The following is a 17700-nucleotide window of genomic DNA, read 5'->3' as shown; positions in this document are numbered from 1 at the left end:
TTCTGACTTGGCAAACGTTTATTGCCCATTCCTAATTGCCTTTGAGAAAGTGGTAATAAGCTACAATCCATGTCAGATGGGTTCACCCACAATACAATCAGGGACTGTGACAATCCCAGCTAAAGTTAGTGCTGGACGATCAGGTCCCCAAACGGAAGCCTTACTCAAAAGACTGTAACTTTTATTATTTTTGTTTAGATACATGAATAAACAGAGTCACAGGACTGACAGTTACATTCTGACAACATAATAAAACATTTATTAAACATGAGAAGATTACTCATAATACACCATGTCTTCACCCCATCTATATCTTCACAGACATGAACAGGATAACGTTAGTTACAGAATATATCATATACTATAATGTTCTTGGTAAGTACACAGTCCATGTATGTCAACAGGCCAACTGTGGCCAGATATAACACTTTGTGGAACAAGGTGTCGGATGTCACCCAATACAACTTCTGTGGATTTCTTATCAACTCTGCCAAATGTCTTTCCCATTGTGAGATAACTGGCCTCACTGGAACTCTGACTTCCACACATTTGTTTCTAAACTCTGTTCACAAAGAAACATGCCTTAGAACCTTCTCCCAAATATAGTTTTCTCTCAGATGCCTTTACCAAGGGTCCATTTCCAGGATTTCGGTCTCTCCTGTGAGTATTCCTCTGTCTTAGAATGCCACAAGCTTCCACACAGTCTCTCAGGTGCCCAACCATGCCAACAGAATGCTATTGTTTCACAGGCTGTGTTAAGGTGTCACCAAACTTTTCATTTACCATGAATACTTGGCTGTTATCCTACTTTAAATCTGGTTCTTGAGCTTTCTCTTTGACTCACAGCATTGTTGGAGCCTTTTACTCAAATTCTCTTTGTTCAGCTTCCTGTTCTTCATTCATTAAACTTACCTATTTCTGAACTTTCTGGTTTTCTTTTGGAAAGTCTGCTTTTTGCCGTTCCCCCCTCCTGCCCAGCTGCCTCTGGGCCCAACTTAAAACTAATCTCAAAACTTCTTACTAACCTAGGATGGCCTGTGGTTATTAAGCAACAGCCTAATCTTTCTTTGCATTGTAAACCCTTTAATTGCAATATAGGTGTAGTTTGAAATGAAACAAAACCCACGAGACACACAGGCATCTTTATTTAACATGAGCTAACTGCAGTTTTAACCCTTTATCGCACATAAACATGAAATTGAACTGACATAAAGCTAAAACTTATTTCTAATACTCACCAATGCAAATATAGATTATTTAAAATTACTTCTGTTTCCTGACAAGAGGGAGTCTGAGGATTTTGACCCACTAATGATGTCTAAGTGGGTGGGCAAGGGTCTGGCAGATGGAGTACAATGTTGGTAAATGTGAGGTCATCCGTTTTGGTAGGAATAACAGCAAAATGGACTATTATTTAAATAGTAAAAATTGCAGCATGCTGCTGTGCAGAGGGACCTGGGTGTCCTTGTGCAGGAATCACAAGGAGTTGGTTTGCAGGTGCAGCAGGTAATTAAGGAGGCAAATTGACTTTTGTCCTTCATTGTTAGAGAGATGGAGTTAAATAAATATGTTGAATAGGTTAGGACTTTATTCCTTGGAGCATAGAAGAATGAGGGGAGATTTGATAGAGGTGTATAAAATTATGATGGGTATAGATAGAGTGAATGCAAGCAGGCTTTTTCCACTGAGGCGAGAGGAGAAAAATACTAGAGGACATGGGTTAAGGGTGAAGGGGGAAATGTTTAAAGGGAACATTAGCCGGGCTTTTCACACAGAGTGTGGTGGGAGTGTGGAATGAGCTACCAAATGAAGTGGTAAAAACGGACTCACTTTTAACATTTAAGAAAAACTTGGACAGGTACATGGATGAGAGGGGTGTGGAGGGATATGGTCCAGGTGCAGGTCAGTGGGACTAGGCAGAAAAATGGTTTGGCACAGACAAGAAGGGCCAAAAGGCCTGTTTCTGTGCTGTAATATTCTATGGTTCTAAGATGGGTATAGAGGGATATGGGCCAAACACAGGCAATTGGGACCAGCTTAATGGTAAAAACTGGGCGGATGGACAAATTGGACCAAAAGGTCTGTTTCCATGCTGTAAATCTCTATGACTCTTGTCTGTGGGTTGGGAATCAGCTTGTTCATTTCCATGAACATCCATGGCTGACATTCATGAGCACGAGTCAACATCATCCTCAAAGAAAAATCAGCCAATGATGACTGATATGGCTGATCCAATTAACTTTCTGCACAATGATAATCAGCAGGATGTTAAGAGTGGGAGATTCAGTGATTGTAATTGCATTGAATTTCAGGGAGCAATGGTTACATTCTCTCTTGTTCGTGATGGCCAGTGCCTCACACTTGTGTGATAGGAGAGCCAGTTGTCATTTGCCAGTCCAAACCTGAATGTTGTCTGCTGTCCAGGGTATGTGGGTGCAGAATGTTTCACTATTTGGATTTGTGATTGGAACTTAACGCTGACCTGATGAGGGATGGAAAAGCTGTTAATGAAGCTGCTGAGACAGTTAGGCCAATAATCAGAGGAACTCCTGCAGCATTGTCCTCTGTTGAAATGATTGCTTGTCAGCAACTATAATGATTTTCCTTTGTATGAGGCATGGCTTTAACCAACGGATTGCCCCAGATTCCTATAGATTTCGATTTTGCTGGAGTTCTTAATGCCATCCTGGGGCTTGACAGGGTAGACATTGCGATGTTTTCACTGCCAGGAGAGTCTTAAACAAGGGGACACAACTACAAGATAAAGAGCAGGTCATTTCAAACTGAAGTGCGTAGAAATGTCTTCTTGCAAAGGTTGGTATAGAGCAGCTATCATTCTAATGGCCCAATCCTGCTTCTATTTCTCATGTTCTTGAGTTCTCATGTACTCGGTGAAATGCTTCCTCGATGTCAAGGGTACTCAATTCTTGAGTTCTGCCCTTTTATCCAGATTTGGACCAAGGTTGTAAAGAGGTTCGGGGCTGATTGGTCCTAGAGAAACCCAAACTGAGCGTCCAAATGCAGAGTAAGTGTGCTCGCTACATTGTCAACAATACCTTCCATCAGGTTACTGATGATTGAGAGTAGAGTGTGGTACAGTAATTGGAGATGCTTGGGCAGTTTTCCATTGGTTCAGTTTGCTGGAAGTGGGCCCAAAGCTGGCTCATGAGCCAAATAATCTTTGAACAAACTCAAACTAATCTCATTGACTGTATTTGGATATATTTAGCTGGATTTGTACTCTTTTGAAACACACTGTTATAGTAATATCAGAAAGTTCTTTGTGCTTTCAAGCAAGATTGCTATTTAATTTAATTTAAATAGCAATCACAGAACTGGAAGATTCAAATACTAAATTAACAAGCCTAAAGCAAGACTAACGATTAGAAGAAATATTTACTTTTTCCGACTCTGGAGAGTAAGGATTATAGAAAACATTCCAGAGAAAATGGTTTATTGGTATGTTGATTAAATCCACTAACAAAAGAGTTGGAAAAAGAACTGTTGCGAGGAAACTGAAAACTAAGGATAGGAACAGATCTAATCAAATCAAATCAAACTAACATCTAACGGATCTAGCAGAAACAGTTAACCAAATCAGGGACCCAGGTTCAATTCCCGGCTTGGGCCACTGTTCTTATGAATACTTTCTGGGATCTGGAAAGATTTCACAGACTGGCTTTAATGTTTCCAAGTGTTTTTTCCCTCCTCTGGCATTTTATCTCCATCAGGAAGTTAATCACAGAGATCATGATCATGAAGCAAGTTCTGCTCGATTCGAACTAGGAATTGGCAAGAGAAACCACTTTTCCTCATTTCTTATTGTATGTTTTTTTTGATGGTATATTATTGTTCTCGCTGGGTTTTGATGGTATATTATTGTTCTCGCTGGGTTTTGATGGTATATTGTTCTCGCTGGGTTTAAACATCTCCTCTGGAACTGAGAGTGAGAGTGCAGGCTGCTGTATTGTCCACCTGGTGCCAGGTGTGGGATATTTGGTCAGGGATGGTGAGGACATTACAGAGGGAGGGGAGGATCCAGTTGTCATGGTCCATATGGTTACCAACAGCACAGATAGGACCGAGAGAGGGTCTGCTTTGGGATTATGGGCAGCTTGGGGCTAAATTAGAAAGTGGATCAACAGAGGCCATAAGGGAGACCTTTAAATGAAATAGTGGGGCTGGGTAAGTGGGGGAGGCAAGATCACATGAGGAGAAATGTGGTAAATTCAACAGAGAGGTCAAGGCAAGAGAGCAGGAAAGCGAGTGGAGCATTGATAACCAGAGTGTGGCAGGAAGGGACAGAGCGTGCAAACTTCAGAGTGCAGCAACAGATAGGACCAAAGTTTGCAAGAATAGTCAAAAGGTGGAATTAAAGACTCTGTATCTGAGTGCATGCAGCATACATAACAAAATAAACACATTGTTAGCACAAAGAAATATGGATGATCTGATTGTCAGTTGTAAGGTGAATATTCAGGTGAACATTTGAGAAAGGCAGTAAGCCAGGAGAAGATGGTGGTGGCTCTGTTAATTAAAGATCACATTCTTTCGGAAGATCAAAATGAATAATCAGTTTGAGTGAAGATAAGAATGGTTCAGAGGTGTGAGAAAGTGACTGCCCTTGATGTCAAGGCAGCATTTGACTGAATATGTTGTCAAAGAATCCTAGAAAAACTGGTTAGTGTGAACCGGGAGGAAACTCTCTGTTGGTCGGAGTCATATCTCACATGAAAGAAGATAGTTGTGGTGGTTGGAGATCAATTATCTCATCCCAGGGCGTGTAGCAGTTCCTCAGGCTAGTGTCTGAGGCCCAACCATCTTCAGTTGTTTCATCCTTCCTTCCATCATAAGGTCAGAATCCCTGCAGTGCAGAAGCCCATTCGGCCCTTCAAGCCTGTACTAACAACAATCCCACCCAGGTCCTATCCCAATAACCCAAAGTATTTACCCTGCTAACCCCGTTGATAGAACATAGAACATAGAACATTACAGCGCAGAACAGGCCCTTCGGCCCACGATGTTGCGCCGACCAGTTACAAAAACAATGACCCACTAGCCTATACCAATCCCTTTTCGTCCATAAACCTATCCAGAGATCTCTTAAACGCCCCCAAACTAGACGCATTTACAACTGCAGCAGGCAGGGCATTCCAATCCCTCACCACCCGCTGGGTAAAGAACCTACCCCTGACATCCGTCCTGTAGCTACCCCCCCTTAATTTAAAGCCATGCCCCCTCGTGCTAGCTTTCTCCATCCGAGGAAAAAGGCTATCACTATCCACCCTATCTAAACCTCTAATCATCTTATATGTTTCAATAAGATCCCCTCTTAGCCGCCTTCTTTCCAACGAAAACAACCCTAAATCCCTCAGTCTCTCCTCATAGGACCTCCCCACCATACCAGGCAACATCCTAGTAAACCTCCTCTGCACCCTCTCCAACGCCTCCACATCCTTCTTGTAATGCGGGGACCAGAACTGCACACAGTACTCCAAGTGCGGCCGCACTAGAGTAGTGTACAGTTGCAACATTACACTGCGACTCCTAAATTCAATCCCCCTACCAATAAACGCCAAGACACCGTACGCCTTCTTAACAACCTTATCTACTTGATTCCCAACTTTCAGGGATCTATGTACACACACACCTAGATCCCTCTGTTCATCCACACTATTCAAAGTCCTCCCGTTAGCCCTATACTCGACACATCTGTTGCTCCTACCAAAGTGAATTACCTCACACTTCTCCGCATTAAATTCCATCCGCCACCTCTCGGCCCAGCTCTGCAACCTATCTAAGTCTCCCTGCAGACTATGACACCCTTCCTCACAATCTACCACACCTCCAACTTTGGTGTCATCAGCAAATTTACTAATCCACCCAACTATACCCTCATCCAGATCATTAATAAAAATTACAAACAACAGTGGCCCCAAAACAGATCCCTGAGGCACATCACTCGTAACTGTACTCCATGATGATAGTAAGGGTCAATTTAGCATGACCAATCCACCTAACCTGCACATCTTTGGACTGTGGGAAGAAACTGGACTATCCAGAGAAAACCCACACAGACATAGAACATAGAACATTGCAGTGCAGAACAGGCCCTACGGCCCACGATGTTGCACCGACCAATTAAAAAGCAATGACCCTCTAACCTAAACCAAACCCTTTCCATCCATAAACCTATCTAAACCTCTGATCATCTTATATGTTTCAATAAGGTCCCCTCTTAGCCGCCTTCTTTCTAACGAAAACAACCTCAAATCCCTCAGTCTCTCCTCATAGGACCTCCCCTCCATACCAGGCAACATCCTGGTAAACCTCCTCTGCACCCTCTCCAAAGCCTCCACATCCTTCCTGTAATGTGGGGACCAGAACTGCACACAATACTCCAAGTGCGGCCGCACCAGAGTTTTGTACAGTTGCAACATGACGCTGCGGCTCCTAAATTCAATCCCCCTACCAATAAACGCCAAGACACCGTATGCCTTCCTAACAACCTTATCTACTTGATTCCCAACTTTCAGGGATCTATGTACACATACACCTAGATCCCTCTGTTAATCAACACTATTCAGAGTCCTCCCGTTAGCCCTATACTCTACACATCTGTTATTCCTGCCAATGTGAATTACCTCTCACTTTTCCGCATTAAACTCCATCCGCCACCTCTCGGCCCAGCTCTGCAACTTGTCCAAGTCTCTCTGTAAACTATGACACCCTTCCTCACTATCTACCACACCTCCGACTTTAGTGTCATCAGCAAATTTACTAATCCACCCAACTATACCCTCATCCAGATCATTTATAAAAATTACAAACAGCAATGGCCCCAAAACAGATCCCTGAGGCACACCACTTGTAACCGAACTCCATGACGAATACTTACCATCAACCACCACCCTCTGTCTCCTATCCGCCAGCCAATTCCTGATCCAATTAACTAAATCACCCTCAATCCCATACATCTGCATTTTCTGCAGAAGCCTTCCATGGTGAACCTTATCAAACGCCTTACTAAAGTCCATATACACCACGTCAACTGCCTTACCCCCATCCACCTCTTTGGTCACTTTCTCAAAAAACTCAATAAGGTTAGTAAGGCACGACCTACCCTCCACAAAACCCTCGGGGGGGCAGTTAAGGGGGACATGGGGACAATGTGCAGACTCCACACAGACAGGCTGGAATTAAACCTGAGTCCTGGCACAGTGAGACAGCAGTGTTAACCACTGTGCCACCCCCTGTCAGCAGTGGGTTTGTTTGCTGATGTGCAATGCTCAGCACCATTCACAACTCCTCAGGTACTGAAGCAATCTGTGTCCAAATGTAGCAAGACCTGGACAATATCCAGGTTTGGGCTGAGAAATGGCAAATAACATTCACATTGCACAAGTGCGAGGAAATGACAATCTCCAACAAAAGAGAATCTAACCATCTCCCCTTGACAGTCAATGATATTACCATCACTTAATACACAATATCAGCAGTCTGGGGGTTACCATTGACCGGAAACTGAACTGGTCTAGCCGTGTACATACTGTAGCTGCAAGAGCAGGTCAGACTCTGAGAAATATGGGAGGCAATGGCAAAGTGGTATTGTCACTGAACTAGTAATCCAGAGGCCCAGGATAATGCTCTTGGGACCTAGGTTCAAATCCTGTCACTGAAGCTAGTGCAATTTGAATTCAATTTCTAAAAGTCTAATGATAACTATGAAACCATTGTCAATTGCTGTAAAAACCCACCTCGTTCACTAATATCCTTTAGCGAAGGGAATCTACTGTCCTTGCCAAGTCTGGTCGACATGTGACTCCAGACCCACAGCTGATTTCGGTATTCTTAACTGCCCCCCCCCCCCCCCCCCCCCAAGGGCAATTAGGGATGGGCAATAAATGCTGACCCAGCCAGCGATGCTGTTCTCTCATGATGGAATAAAACAGTATATACTGGCATGTAACTCAATCCCTGTATCCCCAAAGCCTGTCCACCATCTACAGGGGACAAGTCAGAAGTGTAATAGAATACTCTTCACGTTCCTGGATCAGTGCAGCTTCAACAACACTCAAGAGGCTGATCCCCATCCAGGACAAAGCAGCCGGTCTTGATTGGTACCCCAAATACCACCTTAAATGTTCACTATTTCCACCATACAGTGGCAGCAGTGTCTGCTGTCTACAAGATACACTGCAGCACCTTCCAAACTTCCACCTCCTCCACCAGAAGGACAAAGGCAGCAGATACCTGGAAATACTACCACCTGGAAATTCCCCTTCAAGTGAAACACCAACCTGCCTTAGAGATATATTGCTGTTCCTTCACCGTCACTGGGTGAGAATCCTGGAACTCCGTCCCTAACAGCACACTGAGTGTACCTACAGCACATAGACCGCAACAGTTCCAGAAAGCAGCTCACCATCACCTGTCCAAGGGGCAATTAGAAATGGGCAATAAATTCCAATACCATCAGCGTCCCATTGATCAATAATTTTTAATAATCTGTTCCCTGACTCTGGTCTGCTGTGTGTCCTACACCACCCTCCCACCCCCCTGCCTGAGAGAGGCATTCAAAACAGAAAGCTGTTAGTTTTTGTATCTCCGTTGCTCTCCTCATTTTTAACATTCTACTGAAATCTCCCTGTAATTTAAGCATTCAGTCGCCTTTGCCCAGCTGCGTCTCCCTGGTTTAGTGTGTTTTCCTAGCCTCTAATTCAGCATACATATTCTTTTTTCTGATTTGTCAACATCTAGCTCTCCCCTCCCTTGATCCATTTCTCCTTGAATCTTGCAATCTGAGGGTATTTGCATATTTAAGCGTCTTGCCACAGAAAGAGCCAAGTTTATAATCTACATGAAAAGTGCCTCTTTGGACACCAACAAGAGAACAATGTCCCCCAGTTCCAATTTTCAATTTCCTCCCTTCCCACCAACCCTGCCACCTCACCCCAACCCCCCCCACCCACCCCAATCACCAGGTGAGAAACCGGTGAAAAATATCTTCAGTGTGTCCCATTTACAGTCATTTTGTAGAAATCAGTGGATGAATTTTACAAGCTCCCATTCATCCAAAATCCTTCTGCTTATATCCTTTAATTTGATTTGATTTGATTTATTATTGTCACATGTATTAACATACAGTGAAAAGCATTGTTTCTTGCACACCATACGGACAAAACATACCATTCATAGAGAAGGAAACAAGAAAGTGCAGAATGTAGTGTTACAGTCATAGCTCGGGTGTAGAGAAAAATCAGCTTAATGCAAGGTAAGGCCATTCAAAAGTCTGACAGCAGCAGGGAAGAAGCTGTTCTTGATTCGGGGGTTGGTATGTGAACTCAGACTTTTGTATCTTTTTCCCGACAGAAGAAAATGGAAGAGAGAGTGTGAGGGTGTGTGGGGTCCTTAATTATGCTGGCTGCGTTGCTGAGGCAGTAGGAAGTGTAGACAGAGTCAATGGATGGGAGGCTGGTTTGTGTGATGGACTGGGCTACATTCACGACCTTTTGTAGTTCCTTGCGGTCTTGGGCAGAGCAGGAGCCCATACCAAGCTGTGATACAACCAGAAAGAATGCTTTCTATGATGCATCTTGTTGAGAGTTGTAACTGACATGTCAAATTTCCTGAATTTTCTGAGAAAGTAGATGTCCGCAAGGACAAGTCAGGAGTGTAATAGAATACACTCCAGTTTCCTAGACGAGTGCATGTTCAGTAACACTCAAAAGGCTCTCCATCCAGGACAAAGCAGCTGGGTCAGCATTTATCCTGGACTGGCATCGACTCAAGCAACTTTAGGAATCAGTTCCTGGAGAAGAATAGGGATCAGGAGGAAAATTATTTGCATTGTCATTACTGTCAGTTTAACATTGTCAGCCAGACATGTCAGTTTTGTGTTTGGAAGACCTGTTTATTAGTAAGCCTGAATTCTCTACCTTTGTACACAGTTTAAACATTAAGATGCTGAAGATTATAGGCGATTATCCAGGATGACTGATCTTATTGAAAACGGATACCTGGAGGGGAATTCGGCAAGATATAACAAATACGGTGCAAAGCAGCTGACTCGAGAAATGTCTCCAACAGCAATAGCAATTTTTCATTAACATTTTCTGGAAGAATTATCATAACACTTATAATCCCAGGTAGATAAAGAGTATAATAACATCATAAATATCACATCCATGTTATGTGTGCTGTTAATAATCAGACAGTGCTTCTATGGGAACCAATTCCTTCTCTAATATAAAAGTGAGCAAAGCCATTAAATTTCAAATAGAAATCCCGTTGCTCTGATTTTGATGTACATTTTGATTTTAAATGATCCAGTCAGTAATTCCAATTGTTGAAGTTCACGCAGAATTATCTAGAAACAACTGAACCTGTGTGATTTGTCCATTCCAACCTTCCCTGTCATTCACACTGGGTTGGATTGATGAGTTTGTTTAAAACGGGTGTGTGTACATAATCACAGGAGATAGAGATAAGGTGATCTCATTCTAATCCAACCATACTGATAAAGAGACCTGCTCTCAGACATCTAACTGAATGAGTCCCAGTTCTGTTCTGCCTCCCTAATCTTACCAGAAAAACGATTGCAACTGTTTATTACTCTTCCATGTGAGAAGAAAAGCTATTTCCTGACTTCTCTGTCACTGGTTTTAAGCCGTAACCCATGTTCTAGTACTCAGGGTTAAGTTTAACTGTGTCGTTAGTACCTCATAGATTTTTATAAAGTCCTCCTTCTCCTTTCAACAGCTGAAGACTTGAAGTTACCACCATCTTTCCTCATTATTTAATTCTTCAATGTCCAGGAGGGGCATTGTGGCTTTTCCTGAGCACCGTGTTTCAATGTGGCCTCACCTGGACAAGGCTGGACATCTTCTCATTTATATTCTGTTCAACATCAGAGATACTGAAATGCAGCTTCAGAAATTTGGTGAGCTCAGACGAGACTGTTTGCTGCAGTACTTTCAATAGCTGAACAAGGTGATTCAGGACTGGACAAGTCTGTCACAAGTCTCAAACAGCAAGTTGTCCTTTGCTGGTGGGTTGGAACGATCTCTGCTGACACTTTGTTACAAGGCTGGTGTCTGCATTGGAGCTTCTGAAACCACCCGTTGTCATGGTGACAAATTCCTGCCCATAGCTGGTGTCGCCATTTGCATCAACATCAGCGAGAGTTTCCCATTTGTTCTCCGTGATGGTACTGAGTCTGTTGTGTTCCTTTTTGCAGCATCCTCCAATCAGAGTTTTGGACTGGTCTTTTGGTACAGGCTACCTTCCTGCATCATGTAACCTGGGGAATGTAGCCATTTCCATCCTGTCTACATCCCCAAACCAGCAAAGCCTTCATGATTAGCATGTTGGCCCCAGAAAGGACTGCTTCATTGATAACTTTATCTCTCCATGTGATGTCAAGGATGTATTGTTGACACTACATTGAATTTATTAAGCTTTTGTTGTTGGGAGGTGTAGATTGTCCAAGCCACACTGAGTCATACAGCAATGTGCTGAGATACAAACCTTGTACATAAGCGCCATGTCCCACAGGCTAGTTCTGTTGCTTTTTCCATGTCTGTTTCATTAGTCGACCAAAGTTGGTAGCTGCCTTTCCAATGCATGTACTGAGCTCTCCGGACAGAAACAAGTTGTCTCTCACCATTGATTCAATCATTGAATTCACTGCCTGTATCCAGTGGTGTGTTTATGAATCTGACCATAGGCAGGTCCGCAATGTCCTGTCTCGCACCGACAGCTTCCTTGACACTGATAGTGAAAGAAGATATGACATAAGCACCTGACAGATGATCCATAAGCCTGTGCAACTGGCCTCCTGTCTGGGAAACACGCAGCATCATCAGTGTCCAGGAACCAGTGACCAGGACCTGTTTGCACTTCAGTGTTGGCTTTCAGTATTGACAGGTTCCCGCTGGCCACGTGTGATCCACTCGATTGCTTAAGAATATCATTATACATCCTGTTTGTTTTGTTTATCATAGTGTTTTACCGTGTCCTTTGTCAATGTAATATTCACTAAAATATTAATTGGTGAATGTCAACTTTGCTAAGAGCATACTGTCAGGAATAGTTGATGTAAAAATGTTTAGGATGGTGTCTTTGTAAAAGATTAGATATTAAAAGGTGCCTTTAGGCAGAGTTAGGCAAAACAAAATGAAATATAAATCATGTTTTGCATTAACATTGTGAACAGCATATTTTAATTATATTTGTGAGTCATTTGTCGTTCTTGTCCTAATTTAATTATCTATATATTTAAATACATATTTAGGAAAAGTGATTTTGTCCATTGGAAGTCTATCTGGTGTTAATTACAGTTGATTAAAGTTTAAAATGTTTAAAGGGAAACCATTGATTAAGCAAATTAACATAAGTTGTCTTAATTTAGTCAAATGTTTGTACTTTTCTTCAACATTAAACAAATTCAAGGAAAATTTGATCCTGATTTGTTTTAGGAATTACATATTTCTTGTCTTTTATTGATAATACACACAGCATCAGAAAAGGATGTGCCATCTTTACCAGCCCAGGTCACATTTCAAATGGATAACCCTTTGTTTTGTTACAAGTGGAGAAATGGTTTTGTACAAAACAAACTTATTATTCCATGGAGGCCGAAGAACTGATTTTCTTTCCGCTGTCTTTCAGGAGTCATCAGAACAGCTTTACCCAACATGGACAGGGAAGCAAGGGAGCAATATTCTGTCGTCATTCAAGCCAAAGATATGGCTGGACAGATAGGGGGGCTGTCAGGTTCGACAACTATTAATATAACGCTAACTGACGCCAATGACAACCCTCCCAGATTCCCACAAAGTAAGTACCAGCTTCCAGTCAATATGCTGCATATTGTAGAATTACAGAATATTTCACCAAAGGTTTGTGCCATATTACAAAGACATTGTCAATCATACAGACAATTGCTTTCTTTCTGCAGTCTCTGATTTCCTGCTACATATCGAGTGGCATTTTCCCTAAAATCACAGCCGGATGGAAAAACAACCTTGAAGCTGCTACCCCAACCCCCACCTCCCCCCCCACCCCAACCCCCACCTCCCCCCCACCCCCCCCAAAGAACATTTGCCCAAACATCCACTCCTGCCACAAGCAACACCACCCCCCACCTCCCAGCAATTCCCCCTGGTGCAGCTGGAGCTAACCCAGGGGCAGTGCCTGTGGGTGACTCTCTCCCCTTGAGCGATGCACTTACCTGAGCTTCTCCTGCAGGTTCTGTTTACCAGGTGCACACTGCAGGATAGCTGTCAAAATTCACATTGATGTAAATGTAAAACTGGTGGGTGGGGGAGGGAGGGGTTTAATCAGGTGTAAAGGGTAATAATCTGATGCTAATTTATTGTAATATGGATCCAATGGTGAATCTTGAATTCCTGTTAGAAGACTATAAGGAATAGGAGCAAAATTAGACCATTCGGCCCATCGAGTCTGCTGTGCCATTCAATCAGGGCTGATAAGTTTCTCAAACCTATTCTCCCACCAGTTTCCCGTAACCTTTGATCCCCTTACCAATCAAGAACCTATTTATCTCTGTCCTAAATATACTCAAAGACCTGACCTCCACCACCTTCTGTGGCAGGGAATTCAGTCACTGGTGTGGGGGGACGGGGGTGCGATGCCTCTACGCTGGTGTGAAATGTAGTTCGAGCCTCTCGCAGGATTCTCCTCTCCTATCACTGATTGGAGCAGCTTTCCTGCCATGGTCTCGATGGTCAAATACATCAGGAGCTGGGAATCTTTACTGGGTCTTTACACTGGGAAAGCTCACCTGGGGAAATCGAATCCCTGTCACAGTTTAAAGAGCTTCGATATCTCGCCAACACAAACCATTTTACTGACATTGGTCTATTTGGCTAAATTGTTGTTGCAAACGGAAAGCAAACAGCAGATACTGAGACTGACATAATTCACCCTTCGAGTAACAACTCAGTGTTTGAATATGGGGGCGTTGGAGGAGAATGAGACCTGAAGTTTGGATTAAAGTACAGTGTGTTTGGGTTGGTCCGATCCCGCTGTGTGCAACAATCTTCTTCCCTTTGGAGTTTTCCCACTGAGATCCAACAACAACAGCAACTTGAATTCCAAGATACGTCATTAAAAAAACAAAATAATCAGCAAGTTATAGATGCATTTGACACCCCAGGATGAAAGCAGAGCTGATAAGAATCTGCTCAAGTCCCAGTGAGGAATTACAGGGGAGTATGAACTGGAGATAGATGGGAACCCTGGAGCTTAGCCTTTGATCCACATCTCGAACACTCTGCTCAGAGTGTGAGGTTGAAGTATTTTCCATTAAATGTTTGAAAAAATTTGGTGATTGTAATTTTTATCCTAATAACAAATATCCAGCTGTGTAATAGACTCAGCCTCATTTGTATCCCTATCTCCCAACAACTGTGATCTAATATTAATTGCCTATTTGGTCCCCTTTTCACATGTAGCCTGTGTAAGTCATGCACAGTTATCACCTGGGTTCAGGGCACCACTCTCCATCACAGGCCATTCATTCTTCACTGATAAACAAAGAGCAAAGAAAATTACAGCACAGGGCCGGCCCTTCGGCCCTCCAATCCTGCACCGACCAGGCTGAATGGAGATTAACTTCCCGTCAGGGAATTGAACCCCAGTTTCCCACGTGACAGGCGGGGATACTAACCACTACATTAACAAAGAAGTCAAAATGATATTACTGACTTTAGAATCAGAGATTCCCTACAGTGCAGAAAGAGGCCATTCAGCCCATCAGCCAACAATCCCACCCAGGCCCTATCTCCTTAACCCCACATATTTACCCTGCTATTTCTCCTAACTCTAAGGGGCAATTTACCATGACCAATCAAACTAACCTGCACATGTTTGGACTGTGGGAGGAAACCAGAGCACCTGAAGAAAATCCCTGAAGATACAAGGACAATGTGCAAACTCCACACAGTGACCCAAGCCAGGAATTGAACCTGGGTCCCTGGCGCTGTGAGGCAGCAGTGCCAACCACTGTGCCCCCATGCCACCCCAAAACCGTATAGAATCGTAAAATATCCTACAGTGCAGAAGGAGGCCATTCGGACCATTGAGTCTGCACCGACACCAATCCCACCTCAGCCCTATCCCTGTAACCCCATATATTTATCTTGCTAATCCCTCTAACTTACACATCCTGGGTCACTAGGAGGCAATTTAGCATGGCCAATGCACATAGTGTAGTATCTGTATTTCCCCACATTGCTGAGCTGAGCTGAACTTTACCCTGGAGCTGGTGTCCCCAGTGTGAATGTCAGGGGTCAGCTCATTGCTGACTCATCACACAGCCATTTAACAGCCATCGTTCCCACATCAATGAGGAGAGTCTACCTCTGACAACTGCTGGAATCTTCTTTGTTCTTTGTAATGTGGCCATTTAACCACCTCAATTTGGCCCATGAGTAGACACTTTTCAATGAACAAGAAAGAACAAAGAAAAGTACAGCACAGGAACAGGCCCTTAGGCTCGCTAAGCCTGTGCTGATCATGATGCACGAACTAGACTAAAAAAGAACCTTCTGCCTTTTACTCAGTCCGTATCCTTCGATTCTACCCCTATTCATGTACCCATCCAGATGCCTGTTAAATGTTGCTAATGTACCTGCTTCCACCATCTCCTCTGCAGCACGTTCCAGACACCCACCATTCTCTGCATGAAAAACTTCCTCCGCACATTTCCCTTAAACTTTCCACCTCTCTCCTTGAACCTGCACTCCTTTGTAATTGACACTTCCACCCTGGGAAAAAGCCACTGACTGTCCAGCCAGCTTGTGCCTCTCATAATTTTGTAGACCCCTATCAGGTCTCCCGTCAGCCTCTATCTTTCCAGTGAAAACAATGTTTCCTGATATCTCACCTGGCATTAGGGCAGTTTGAATGGGCAGGTGCCAGGAACAGTATCCTGCCAGAGTGCTGTAGTCATCCCCTTCCCAATCTCTACCGCGGCTACGTTCACGGCCGGGTGTCCCTGGAGAGGGAGCACGTGGTATCCATGGGCACAGTCGACGCCTCCCGTGCCCATTGGGCACCGCGGGGGCTGAGGTGCGTTATGGACCCTGACAATCACATTTTGATTTGACTCGTCTTAAGTTTCCTTTGTACTTTTTGTTTCTGTTCGGGCCGTTCCCCGTCCTTCTGGGGAGCCGCCTCCTTTTTCTTTGTGCAAATGTAATTTGAGTTTGTTTACTTGGTTTGACCCGAAAGAACCCCCCCCTCCTCCCCAATCTCTGGATCCCTGTAAAATTCAGCTCTATGCCTACACTAATCTCCTTCAATTTTGGACTGCAGATTGCGACAATTAACCACACTTCATTTGCATCTTTTCCACACAAACTTTTCTGAGTTTGATTTGCTCTCTGTAACCATTTTTTGGGCTAAGCTCCCATGTTGTGGTTTAACCATTCGTTGTTAATCATCCATTGCCTTTGACCACACTTGTTCTTGCTCGTTTCACCTCCACAGTGCACTTATTCACAGATTGTTTTTTTCTCTTTGCAATGCTTGTTTGTAGTGACCCTCTTTGAAAACATTTATTCTCCCTAAATAGCAAAGTAATGGTTTCCCTTACTCTGTGTAAAGGATCAGTGGTTTCCTGACTGCCATTTGACTCTCCTGAAATCCCCATCAAACCACAAGCTCTGTCGATATAGATATCTGAACCCACATACCTGACTGACACTTCAGACTCTTTCTGCCAATCTTCATCCAATACAAACAAAAGCTTGAGTCAATTTTTTCATAAAATGCTTTGTTACATTCGATGGACTGAGTAATGCTTCCCTCTGTGTTCCAAGAAGAAACTGCTTTAAAAAAGGGCCTCCAAACTGTAACCTTTCAAAGTCAGCATCCGGTGATAGGGACAGATAATAATAAACAAATTCAAATCAAAGCAAAATGCTGCGGGTGTTGGAAATCTGAAATAAGAACAGAAAATGCTGGAGATATTCATCAGGTCTGCTGCCTCTCTGCAACATTAGAGTAGAGAGCAATGCAATGGGACCAAAAATCCACTGATTTAGTTTCTGCTGTAGGAGCATGAGTTCAAAGCCAGCTATCACCACAGCTGGAATTTAAATTTGGTTTAGAAACAGGAAATAGGAAAGCACAGCTGAAATCCTCCGATGTTGCACACCCCGCCACAGCTGCCAGCGAGAATGGAGAATCTGGCGCTCAGCCAAACCTGCATTCACTGCAGCGGGACTGGAGAATCCCAGACGTGGATGAGGTCGGAGAATCCCAGATGTGGGCGAGGTCAGAGAATCCCAGCCGCAAGTGAAACTGGAGAATTCCAGCTACGGGTGAGACCGGAGAATCCCAGCCACTGGTGAGGTCAGAGAATCCCAGCCGCAAATGAGGTCAGAGATTTCCGACCCTAGTCTCAATAATGATGACCCTGTAACTATCATTGTTTGTTTTAAAAATCCATTGGGTTCACTAATGTCCTTCAGGGAAGGAAATCTGCCATTCTTACCTAGTGTGGCCGACACATGACTCCAGATCAACCACAATGTGGGTGACTCTTAACTGGCCCTCTGAAATAACCCAGTGAGACACTCAGTTTAAGGGCTATTAGGGATGAGTAACAAACGCTGGTCTGGTCAGTGACGCCCATGTTCCATGAAAAGAATCAGAGAAAAAAATGTC

General features: G+C 43.6%; 1 protein-coding gene across 5 annotated transcripts in view; it reads left to right on the top strand.

Moving 5' to 3' along the window:
• The window catches only part of LOC145351806 (cadherin-18), a 556159-nt gene that overhangs the window by 492730 nt on the left and 45729 nt on the right, over window positions 1-17700 (top strand). For all 5 annotated transcript variants that reach the window (XM_080201464.1, XM_080201471.1, XM_080201481.1 and 2 more), the window contains one exon: window positions 12673-12840. In XM_080201464.1, the coding sequence (XP_080057590.1) occupies window positions 12673-12840 (168 nt within the window). The remainder of the gene's footprint in view (window positions 1-12672; window positions 12841-17700) is intronic.

This window comes from Carcharhinus amblyrhynchos, chromosome 2, assembly GCF_965287045.1.
Source record: "Carcharhinus amblyrhynchos chromosome 2, sCarAmb.v2.hapA, whole genome shotgun sequence".
Lineage (NCBI taxonomy): Eukaryota > Metazoa > Chordata > Chondrichthyes > Carcharhiniformes > Carcharhinidae > Carcharhinus > Carcharhinus amblyrhynchos.
Note: the sequence above shows the minus strand (reverse complement) of the source record. Positions and strands in the feature narration are given on the sequence as shown.